We start from the raw sequence: 12,515 nt of genomic DNA on the forward strand, positions 1-12,515 counted from the left end.
GTTACCAGTGACCCAGGGCTGCAGCGGAAGGAGGGTGCAGGTGGGGGGGGGAGAGAGCCCAGGGCTGGGGCGGCAGGGGGTGGGGGGGGGCAATGGTGGGGAGGAATGCGGGAACCCAGAGCTGGGGCAGCAGGGGGTGTGGGTGGGGGTGGGAGAGCCCAGGGCTGGGGCAGCAGGGGGGTGCGGCGAGGAGTCCAGGGCTGGGACGGGGGGCAGCCAAAATTTTTTTTGCTTGGGGCGGCAAAAAACCTAGAGCCGGCCCTGCTCACAGGGCTCAGGCTGTGGGACTGTTTCATTGCTGTATAGACTTCTGGGCTTGGGCTGAAGCCCGGGCTCTAGGACTCCTGGGAGTGGGAGGGCCCCGGAGCTCAGGCTCCAGCCTGAGCCTGGAAGTCTATACTGCAATGAAACAGCCCGGCAGCCCGAGTCAGCTGGCATGGGCCAGCCGCAGGTTTTTATTTGCAGTGTAGACATACCCGTAGTGAGCCTAGGGAGAGTTGATCAAAATCAATGCAGAAATTACAAATGAGAAAAATGGGAGCAGGAAGAAAATATTAAAACTACTAAATCTGGAAAATATTCAATCTCCTGATGGTGCTTAAAAATATCCAGAATAAAATTTCATTTCATACTGTTTCTTCGGGTCTCATAAAATGTCTTCACAGCAGAATGTTTTGCAAATGCTGTAATCATGTCACAATGATACGCTCCCTTATTGGTAGTAAATGCAAAAACCCACGCTCCGTCCCTTATTGTGATACTCTCACAATTCAGACTCAAGTGCACAGCTTTCTGACGGAGAGAGGGGACATGGCACAGCAGTTCTGAACATGATTTCACCATTTTTAGTTGGCCACACTTGCAGCAGTTTTGAAATTTGGCACCATTCCTGACAATTGAAAGAAGGAGTGATGTCTCACTGGTGGGCTGATGGGGTAACCAAGGGGTATGTGGTGCCTAGTTTTAAACAAGTCTGCAGAGCTTTGTTCAGTGTTTGACTTGTTTTCTGCAGTGGTGACAAGTCTGCCATGCAGGAATTGTGAAGGTGATAATCAGATTCCTGCTCATGTCCAATATTTAAAAGACTCCTCAGGCATGTCCCTATTGGAGCTATGAGAGTAAGTTCTAGCAAAATAAAAAATATGAATACAACTACAAATTGAGATTCAAGGCATTTATTTTTCCAAACCCTGGGATGTGATTAATCTCTCTCAGGTGTGAGTACTTAAAAAAAACAACTCAATTTCAAATACAATGCAAATTATGCTTTCCTTTATAATGTTATTATGACAAATGTGCTTTGAGCTGCAGACTAATTGTCCTTTAACATAATACAGGACCTTCTCCAGACTGTGTATTTACACATCCATATTCTTGTTTATCCTGTGAACGTGACTCAGTGCTTGTGCAGGTTACAAGGAATAGTTTCTGACATTTATTCAGCAGCAGCTGGAGGGGAAAGAGTGTCTGTCACCATTCCTTAACACAGCAAAGAGTCCTGTGGGTATTCACCCAGGAAAGCTCATGCTCCAATACGTCTGTTAGTCTATAAGGTGCTAGAGGACTCTTTGCTGCTTTTACAGATCCACACTAACACGGCTACCCCTTTGATTCCTTAACACAGAAATCACGGCACCCACAAGCTGAAGTGGAACGCAGCAGCTTTTTCACCGCTACAGTATGCTATGCAATTGTTAAGAAGTGACGTGAAGGAGGATAGTGTATCCATTTGAAACTGCAAGGACAATTTAGGTCAGTAGACCATCCTTATCTAAGCTGGGATTCGGCTCAATTAGCAGATTTAAGAACCCTACTCTTGTGAAGAAGTCACAGCCTCTGTAGTGAACGCAGGTAGTTAGGACGTCAGTTTCACTTCTCATCCTGACGATTTTCTCTTTCGTCTGTGAAGCAGCACATCCATGAGTGCAGTATGGTGCATGCCACGCTGTGCCCCTGGTTCAGCACTGAACCAGAAACACCAGTACCATTTCCAGCAGCTCCCAAGGCTTTTCCATCCAAGCACAGATCTGATCTGACCTAGCCCTGCTTAGCTTGGGCAGTCTGAGACACAGCCCAAGGCAGCATGGAAGCAGACTAATGACCGCCCAGCATACACTCAGAGAGACTATCTATTTCATAGCCACACAAACAAAATATTAGAGTCTGTTTTTTAACCATGGGCTAGTTTCACCTCCCATTATAGTTAGGGAAAACATTCCCATTGACTTCAGTGAGTGTTGGATTGGGCCCCTATGCACAAGCTACTATAACATGTTTGTCAATATAAAAAATGTACAAGTAAGTAGCAAACTATTGTCATGAGTTCAGACCAGCTGAATAAAGTCCAGCACAATTAATAGTTCCTTTGTCATATCTCTGAGAGTCATATAGAGCTGTCCAGAGGCAGCTTTAAACCAAGCTACATCATTGTTTATTTATTTGAGTGGAAGCCTGAATTTAACTGGGTATAAATTATAAAACTATCTCCTTCTTTTACACCTATACCCCTTCTTACATCATCCTACTCCTTCAGAAACTAGCTACTTAACTGAGACACACCCCTCTGCAGTGTGCATAATACCTGCAGAGCCAAACTTCAATGAGAGGGCTTTATTAAACGGTTCTCCAACTGGAGGTCTGAGCAGTGTGACAAGTGGCTGAACTGACCCCTAAGTGTAAGCTGCAATAAGTAGCTTGCACTCACTCCTTCCACAGCAAACATTCACAGACAATCTTCTGCATCATTTAAAAGGATCTTTTTGTCCAGGTGTAGGTGCCTCACTCTGATTTGCTATTTGTATTCATTCTATTATTTCCCATTCAGTACTTAAGCTGAAGGTGATTTGATGGCTTATGGTGACATTTTTATGGCTACATGTCTTCCACAGACTGTCCTACATGTGTGGCTTCCAAACTAAACAAGGACTGTGATTATTTAAAGAACCCTCTTGGATTCCGCAGTCCATTCTTCCCTTTCTGATACAAAAATAACACATTGTATTATCTGTAAGTATAAGAACTTTTTTTCAAAGGAAATAAAAAGAGCAGACAGTTTCCTTCCTGGTTATTTTGCAAACCACTTTTCCAGCCTGTTAAACATAGCCATGGACACGAGGCACTTGCCTGGCTTTCTTTCATATGCTCTACTGTACTTAGCGAGCTACTGTATGCAGATCAAAAATGTCAGTATTTTCTGTAACACCAGCAGAAATTGTACACTGTGCATTTTCGAGAATGCAGTAAAAACTAGAGTTGAGCCCAGACTCAAACCTCCGAGCCAAAGTTGGGTGAGTGGCTACAGTTCCATGTCCCTCGGAAGAGGGACAGTCGTTCAGGAGATGATGAGCTGCTTGGGGATGATGGCCGGGATCACTCTTCATTTGACCATTGTCTCCTTGCTGAGACCACAGAGATTTCATGAGGGTGGGAGAGACAGGGTGGGGATGCGTTCTCCCTGAGCATGTTTTTTTGGGGGGGGCTGATTAAATGATTTGTCTCTTTCCTTTTCCTGACATCAGTGCTGGGGCATCTTTAACTCACTGGACCCCACTTTTATTTGGCTAAAGCTTTTTATCAGAACCATCCAAAAGCTCTCTCTATCATCCATGAAGGACACTTATCCAGACAGGAATCCACTATCCTCCCTGTCTCCCCTGGGTCAGGCAACAAGGAGACACTGCTTCCCCAGAAACTAGCCCATAAAATGTTATCAGTAAATAACAAAATACAATTGCATTCAATAATTAATTCAAGGTAATATTACATTGTCCAGACAAATTAGCTAATCTGCTGGGTGTGTTAAACTGCAAGCACTCTAAGATGAGTCATTTTTTTTAGAATGCCCACACAAATTTAAAATTACTCCCCAAAACATAGCAGGCGACAAGTCCTTCATCTATTGTATGTAGCCCTGCTCATATATACACATTGATACCTCTGACCTTTACAGCGATGAACTTGCCAATGTGCCAAAAAAGCCAAAGAACTTGCAACTAGAACATGTCAATCCTGATTTCTTTATCACATTGTATGTGTTGTGGCAGTACCCAAACAAACAGGAATGGGATTCTATTGTACTACAAGCGGTACGAAAACACAGGGAGACAGTCTTTGCCTGGAGGAGCTATTCATATTTTGCCTAATTAAAATGTCTCCTATGAAGAGAGATTGAAAAGCTTGGGACTGTTGAGTTGAGAAAAGAGGTTGTGTCAAAAGTGCACACAATAATTAATGGTATGAGGGACATTCAATGAAGTTGAAAAATGACACGTTTAAATCTGATAAAATAAAATACTTGTTCACGCAATGCACAATTAGCCTGTGGAACTCATTGCCACAAGGCACCATCGAGGCCAAGAGAATTAAAACAAAAGAAGACTGGACATTCACATGAATAGCATGAGTATCCTCAGGAGGAGTAACAATAACAACCCCTAGCTCCTATAGTAAATACCTTTGAAAGATGTATTTATGTTTACTGGAAAACTCTTCTGGTTGGACATAGCAGCCCACTTTATATTAAAAGCAAGAAAAGGAAAATATCAAAAATGTCTCTTTCCAGCTTATAGTAGCCTGAAATGAGAAAATGAATGGGTTGGGTTTTTTATTACACTAAATTTACATTTATCTTCTTCCCTGACCCTCTCTTTGTTGGATTGAAGCAATTCTTCTTCTGAGGTCAGTATAAACACATTCTGAGTTAGCATTTCCCATTGGCTTCCTTTCCAACCTGGTGCATTCCCCCTGCTAAGACTTCCTTCAAACTGCTGTAGTCAGAAATCACACATGATCAACAAGCCACTTACCTGCCTTCCTAGTCAGAGCAAGAACTCCACTTATAAAGCCGCTTAGAGAAAATAAGAGGAGAAAAGAGGAAAAGTAGATCAAATAGAGAATAAGAACTTCGAGCGATTTTTGTCTTGTTTCCATCTAATGCAATGCTTTACCTTGTACAGTGACATAAGCTGCACTCTCCACAGATCCTTTTAGGTTGGTGGCTATACACCGGTAAAGTCCTTCATCCTCCTCTTGGACTCTTTCGATAAACAGCATTTTGCTTCCTGGCGCTAAAATTATTCCTGTGGAGTGAAAGATCTTTACATGAGTGGGACGTGGCGTATAAACAAAGACAACTCTTTCTGTAAAACAATCCTCTTCTGATGATTAGGGATGACCCAGACATTACATAACGCCCTAGGGGGTGGATGGGTCCTTAATGCTGCATGTTGGTTTCAGAGTTACAAAGTGTTCACAGATTCTGAGGCGCTGGTGGAAACAGGTGTTTATACAGCACTTATGTTAGTAAGAAGGCTCCTTCGATGGCAATGGTCTTGAAAGTACTTTATTTCTGGGTGTAATGCTTAGTACTGGTCTTAGACCTCGATCCAGGCAAACACTTAAATGTGCTTAACTTTAAACACACAGGTAGTCGTCCCACTGAAGTCAATGGGAGTATTCACGTTGGTCCCATTGTAACCAATGTGCTCAGTACTAAGTGTTTGCAGGATTGGGTCCTATATCTGGTTTGGTGTCTGATTGCTGCAAGAGCATACTGTGGTCTGGGAATTATTATTGGTAAATGTTCTAAGTTTTTTCCAGTTGCTTACATTCCTTACAAAATAATGAGAGATGGCCAAAGCCAGAAGCTTGAACACAAACCTCCTTGGATTTTGCTACAAGGGATTGGGGATTGGATTCTAATTCCTGTAGTCAAACTTTGGTTACAGATCAGGTGTAAAACTAATAGAGCCCTATTTTCCAGTTCTGGTTAGGATATGGCTGAAATCTCATTACATTTCCCCATCCGAGATTCCTACCAAATGGGGCTGAAGTCTCCCAAGAATGGTTTGCATGATTTTGGTGCCATTTTAGGTGAACATTTAGCCCCAACTGAGCCTTGAACCCAAACCCCAGTACAATGATAATCCAGCTCTAAACTGCCCCCTCCCCCAGCTCTTTTCTAGTTATGGCAAGAAAAGCAAATCCAAATCCAACACAATAACAGCTCCTGGATTTCTCATAATAGGATGTAATGCTACATGACAAATGGACCCCCCTATTACAGGCAGATGAATTCCAATTCTGCTCTGGTATCCCAATACCAGATCTGTCCAGTGGTTAGGGTGCTAGCCTTGGGAGACCCATGCTCAAATTTCTTGCTCTCCCATGGATTTCCTGTGTGACCATGGGCAAAAGTAACTTAGGCACAGAGAGGCTACGTTCTCCCACTTGTAAAAGTGGGGAGGGGAAAGTTCTGCCCAACCTCACAGGGGTGTTGTCAGGATGAATACATTAAAGATTGTGAAGTGCTCAGACACTATGGTAACAGGGGGACATAAATATCTAAGGCTATGTCTACACTGACAATTGAACAACAAAACTTTTGTCTTTCAGAGGTGATTAATAAAACAAAACCCTGAAAGACAAAAGTTTTGCTGGCGACATGTGCCAGGGTGAACAGTGTGTCCTGCCAACAACGCAAACGCTGCTCGTTGGGGGTGGATGTTTTTTGTCGGCATGAGAGCTGACAAACAGTGGCTACACTGCACGACTTTTAGTGGCATGGCTGTGGCACACAGACCTGTCGCTAAAAGCTGTGTGGTGTAGACATAGCTGAAGAGATACAGAGCAGATATGAGAGAAGAGAGTGAGGAGGGGAAAGGGTGTTGGCAGTTCTCACCTGGTTCTTGCTGTATTTCTTCATGGTTTTTAAACCAGGATATCTGGGGCTCGGGGATGCCTTGAGCCTGACATTCTAAAGTAGCAGAATTGCTGGTGTTCACAATCTGATCACTGAGGTTGCGCAGGAGGGATGGTGCTTCCTGAGCTACAACATAAAACGAGAGTTCAATGATTACATTCCTATAATCATGTGTGTATATATTTAAAATCTCTTGCATGGTCATTAATGATCTTTTAAAATGTCAGAGCTTTCTGGAGACATTCTACCAAATTCCAAGCTTACGCTTTCCCTACTTACTATCCCTGTTTGAAAAGAATATTTAGTGTGGCTTAGTGATGCCTTTTCCTTTTGAGATAATTTCCTTTCATCAGTTGTAACTGGATATAATACAGATCATAATGGAAATGATCCACCAACAGATGCTGTGTTAAGACAAGCTTTCTGCATTCATTCTCTTACAAGCTAAAGTAAAGACTCTTTGTGATCCTTGGATTTTACATATTTTCAGGAGAAATGTACTATGAAGTGCAAGATTTTAAATAGATTCTAAGGGATCTGGTCCTTAGGTTAGAATATCCCTGAATTAGTGATAGCTTTATACAGTTAGATGTTGCATATATACTAGTCTGTGCAAGAATAAAATTTACATTGTTTACTCACTGTGAAGATCAACTTTACTGTGAGCCCTATTCAGTAAACTATCATACTTCAAAACCAAAGTGTGAGCACTGAATCATTGAGTTGTACCTCCAAGTCTTCGTATATCTTTGGCTTTTGTGTTTAGCTGAACTCAAGAAATCTTGGCAAAACCACATGCCAGCTAGCCAAACACGAATAGTCCTTGCATTTGTGGGAAATGTGTCTGTTTTCCCCAGGCAACATCCCCTCCCATAATGCAAGTGTCTAAAACACTGATTCCAGGGGCAGAAGTATGGGTTCCGGGGTTCAGTGCTATATAACAACATATAATTCCTGTTTTACATTAGCCACTTTTATGGATTAAAATTCATTCAAATGTATGAAATAAAATGGAGTTCAATGACTTTCTAGCTAGTGTTTTGGAAGTACACCTCAGCGTGTCCTGATTCTGTCCAGCATGCACATCCCCCAACCAAGGATAAGAAAACCCCCCAAAAGTTCAACAAGCACAATATTAAATCATCCCCGGGCACCCAAAGCAAGCAGACAATCCTGATGTTGTTTTCCTCCCCATCTCCAAACCAATCAATTTCCCCCTTCCTTCTTGCACAAAGTTGAAAGCTGTTACGACCAAAATCAGGAGGATAGCCCCAGAACTGATGGTGATTATACAGCAACAACTTTTCTACCACATTTGCAACTTCTTATATTATCCCTTTTGTACTTTGGTCCTGTAGAGTGCAGTGCATTCCTACACAATCCTGCACTGCATTGCAGATTTCCTTGAATTCCCAGTTCCTGCAGGAACTGGTTGATGCGGCAATCTTTCTCTGCAAGGAAACTTCTAAGATTAGGGTTCACTTTTTCACAGCGACATATATCTATATGCTAAGATCAAGTACAGCATCAGTTTAATATCTGACACATACTTTGTTGGGAGCATTATATGCTAATCTTTCAGGAGGGTGGACTTCATGATCCAACAGGTCTTTCCATCTGCACTATGATCCGACTATCTGACATGATTAAAAAGTCTCCAATACATTTCACACTAGTTCTTAGTCCATTTATATAATGTGTATAAACTCAAAAGCACTGAAAGCTTTTCAGAATTTCTGAAATGAATGACCTCTGCTAGACTTTTATCCCCTGAAATCAATTCCATCATATCTATGAACCATCTGTGTCTGATTTTTTGTCTATGTCCAAGCTAGAATGTACATTCCTTGGGGCAATGACCATTATCTTATGTGTTTATAGTGTAACAAATAGTCTGTTCTTATCAACAAACAACAATTCCAGTGAGTGAAGTTCAGATGTACATTCTTCATCAAATCTATGTGCATTGGTATTAACATCAACAATGATTTCTCCCCATCCAACAAGATTGCCCTCTTTTCAGCTATGGATCCTGGACATTTACATTATGGTTCCATTTTAGCAAAATAAGCTGTCTATGAAGATGTATTGTTTGAAAATATGTTCACACACAGATTTAAGCCACTTGGTCCAAGTTTTGTATTTATAAATAATCCCCACAGAACAACACAACCAACCCATTCAAAATGAGGTGTGACAGGATGACAGAACAAAGGCAAATCACACATTCTGTAAGTTATTTCTGATTAATTTTAATTTGTTTATATCCATACACTAAAGACGGGTTTTCATAGTGAGCAAAACTTTCTTGCTTAAAACTTTGAGCCAGTTACCATTCACATATTTTAAATAATTTCTTTGCCGCAGTTGGCGGGTTTTCAAGGACGTGGTTAAAACAAGAGGTTTCTCTCTCCCAGACCACCTGCTTCTCTGTTTGAAGCTGGAGTGAAGCCATAGGATGGGATTTTCAAAAGCACTCAGTGTTGGCCTAACTGTGCTCCCGTTGAAGTCAAGTAATGCTCCCATTGTCTTCAGTAGGAGCAGAGTGAAGTCACTGCTCAGCGCTTTTGAAAAATCTCACCCCTAATGCTGAATGTTGCACATTAGCATCATAGCCTCATGTCTCTCTGTGAGGTCATAAACATGGGCTGATGGACCAGTTCTGCCCTCAGTTACGCCCGGAGAACCTCACTGTAGGCAGAATTTGGCCCAGTGGAGTTACATGGGGGTGTCACTGAGGGCAGAGCATGGCCCTATGACTTCAGAGTACAATGACTCAAATGGCTGTGAGAAAGCAAAATCCCTATTGCAAAATCAATCCTTGGCAATAGGGAAAACATGGAAAGTTGTTAGCACTTTTTGAATAACTTTTCATTTCACATACTTTTACCTTAGTACGCTTAATGCTCCTTTAAAAAAAAAACAGTTTGAAAATATAAATACACAGTTGCATTTTAACACTCGTTTTTAAAAAAGGAATTTAAATTACATAATTATTCTCTCCAAGTAATACACTACTCAGAGGGAGTTAGAGAAACAGCCAGAAATTGACATGATTCTTCAGTTTAATCTGATGAGATCAGCACTGACAATAACTGTATCTCACCATCAAATGCAGAACCCTTTTCCTCACACAGTTTCACTGAGGTTCTTCCACGCCTTCCAACACTGGCAGCTATGCCCGGGCACTAACATAGCATTGTACAACATCATAACTGTTCAGAGCCTTGGCCAACACCACACTAGGAAGTGGCTATCAAGATGTCCCTTGGGGCAATGTGGTATAATATCATCACTTAACAATTCCACACATGGACAGTTTCTAATCACGACATCAGTTTGTGACCCAGGCTCATATCACCTGGTTGCTGCCAGCAACTGACTGCTACAAGCTACCGCACTATGGCTTCCAATTCCATTAAAAATGCATAAAGTCCTGTCATTGCAGTCCACCAAATGTTTTCTCAAGTACAGCCTCATAAAGAGGGAGACCTGCATTGTCACAACAAAACAAGCTCGTCCCATTTTAAAAGCAATTACCATTATCATTTCACTTGCTTTTTAAGCATATTTTTTTAAAAAAGAGAGAGAAAGAAAGAGACCCAAATTCCTTTGCAAGAACACATTGTTTCTGGGAACCATCATGCTAATAATGAACAAAAGAGCTACTGTACACAAGAAGGCTGTAGGTGACATTCAAGATCTAAATGATTATTCTTTTCTTTACTCTGACAACTTCCAGGTTACTAATTGTTTTCTAAGCATTTTAGGCTCCGTGAAGCTGGCATGATGGGGAAATGCTATTGTTTACCCTTTCACACTTGACAAAAGCAATTCCCACGTGAAAGACAAGTTTGGCCGTGGGACACAGTCCCAATACCTAAAGGAGGAAACAGTCTGGTGAGTTCCCAAGCGCAAGGAGTTGTCATGTTGTCACCCTCTATTTTAGAAGCACAGCCACTTTGTTCCTTTGCCGTGGCTATTTTGGTCACTATGGCTTGTTTTGTTATGGCTTATGTAAATCCTATATAAATGATCAGTCATAAATGAAACCAAAATTATAAAAGCTACATATTGTAAAAAAATAAAATTATCAGATCTATTAAAAATAGTAACTTCTTCCTAATACTGAATTTATAATACACAGAAACACCTCGTAGTGAAATCATGTAAAAAGGAAATGCTTAAAAGGAAGTTTAGATTACCCTTAATTCTCCTTCAGTAGTTTGGCCATTTCTTAATCCCCATAATAAATCCTATTGTCATCTGCATACCAAAAGGAAGGGATTTTTTTTATGGCCTTAATTTTAAATTTAAATTTGGAAGAATGTATTAAACATTTCACTGTGATGGCTTTAGCCTTGTCAATGGAATGAGTGTAGCACTTGTACTTTAATGAGATAATTATAACATTACAAGGTCTTTTATCCTCATGCCAGCCACAGGACTCTTGCTGATGTCCACAGGTCTTTTTTGGTAGTGCAATAATTAACTTTAAAACTGACCAACACAGCAACGGGAAATCGACCTGGATTTATTTGGAGAAACAGGGTTCATCTCTGTCAGTTTTTAAAAATGATAAGATAGGTCTGTGCATTATATCAACATTTTTATTTCTTTCCTGCATCCACAGGGCCTTCCTCGAGAAGATACTTCATAAGATTAATGTACTTAGCATAGAAAATTATTTCAAATAAATAAGCATTAGAACTTGCTCAGCAGGTAATATTTATAAATCCACCAAAATCCGATTGAAATAAAAATGTATAGTCCAGTCAATCTCAATGCTCATTCCACACTTCAAAATTAACTTATTAAATGTCCATTGTTGACCAAAACCAGCAGTTTATAAAGTTAATCAGTTTATGCAGCTTTGACTTTCGAAGAGGCCGATACCAAAGTGGAAGATAAAACTGGTCCAAAGTTTTCATTATCACTCAGTAGGAGGCAGCAACGGACACAACAACACAACATACACAATGCAGTACAGGGGATCTTCCAAACCCCAACTTCCACCAGCTTTGCCAAAGCAGAACACACCCGTCTGAACTGGACTGGAAGCCCATGTGTTATGCTTTTGTTTCGCTACTCCTCCTATGTCCATACCCATTTTTGGAGGTGCACCACCTCAGAGCCTGAAAGGTAGCAACTGTAATAAAAATCAAGATGATATGAGACAACTGTGACTTTTTAATGAGTCCTTTAATGTTTTACATTGTTTTGTGTTGTACAATCATTCCTTGTGCTTTTAAATTTGAGGATCCGAGAGTAAACAGCCTTTTTGTTGCAGTGCTCACCTCTAATTGTAACGTCTTTCTTTTGAAGCACTTCTTCCCCCGAGTATATGTTCCTTGCTCTGCAGGCATAGGTCCCTGAGTGTTCCAGGGAAACATTTTTGATGGTGAGAATGAGGGTAGTGGAGTATTCCTTAATGATGTGCTTTTTTGCTTTTGTTTGATTATTAACTGTCCTCGGCAAAATCCAAGCAATGTCTTTGTACAGGAATTTGTTGACTGAACAGGACAATATCAGGTTCTCTCCTTCAATGGGCATTTTTTCCAAATTAATATGAAATCCATTTGGCACATCTGTCAAAAATCAAGAACATTTTTAGTTTATAGGAAAATCATTGGTCAAAATTAAAATTATTTCTATTTTCCTGTTAGCCTGAAGATCCTTCAGCTAATATTTTCAATGGCTTCCTGCTAAAGTCTCTAGCCTTTCTTCCTACACTCTGGACTGCCTCTCATCTTGTACGCAGTGTAGTTATAGCTGTGTCAGTCCCAGGATATTAGAGAGACAAGGTGGGTGAGGT

The 12,515-nt window shown here is 40.9% G+C and overlaps 1 protein-coding gene across 2 annotated transcripts in view; it reads right to left on the reverse strand.

The window, feature by feature from the left end:
* The window catches only part of LOC112124046 (vascular endothelial growth factor receptor 1), a 152,061-nt gene that overhangs the window by 48,232 nt on the left and 91,314 nt on the right, over window positions 1-12,515 (reverse strand). Inside the window, exons 13-16 of one of the 2 annotated variants that reach the window (XM_026653576.1) lie at window positions 11,998-12,288; window positions 6,680-6,826; window positions 4,947-5,078; window positions 4,782-4,846 (exon numbers count right to left, since the gene is read on the reverse strand). In XM_026653576.1, the coding sequence (XP_026509361.1) occupies window positions 4,836-4,846; window positions 4,947-5,078; window positions 6,680-6,826; window positions 11,998-12,288 (581 nt within the window). In that variant the 3' untranslated portion in view covers window positions 4,782-4,835. Of the gene's footprint in view, window positions 1-4,781; window positions 4,847-4,946; window positions 5,079-6,679; window positions 6,827-11,997; window positions 12,289-12,515 lie in introns of those variants that run through there. The other variant, XM_026653575.1, reaches the window with a different exon arrangement.

Source organism: Terrapene carolina, unplaced genomic scaffold, assembly GCF_002925995.2.
Source record: "Terrapene carolina triunguis isolate 2854851 unplaced genomic scaffold, T_m_triunguis-2.0 Scaffold141, whole genome shotgun sequence".
Lineage (NCBI taxonomy): Eukaryota > Metazoa > Chordata > Testudines > Emydidae > Terrapene > Terrapene triunguis.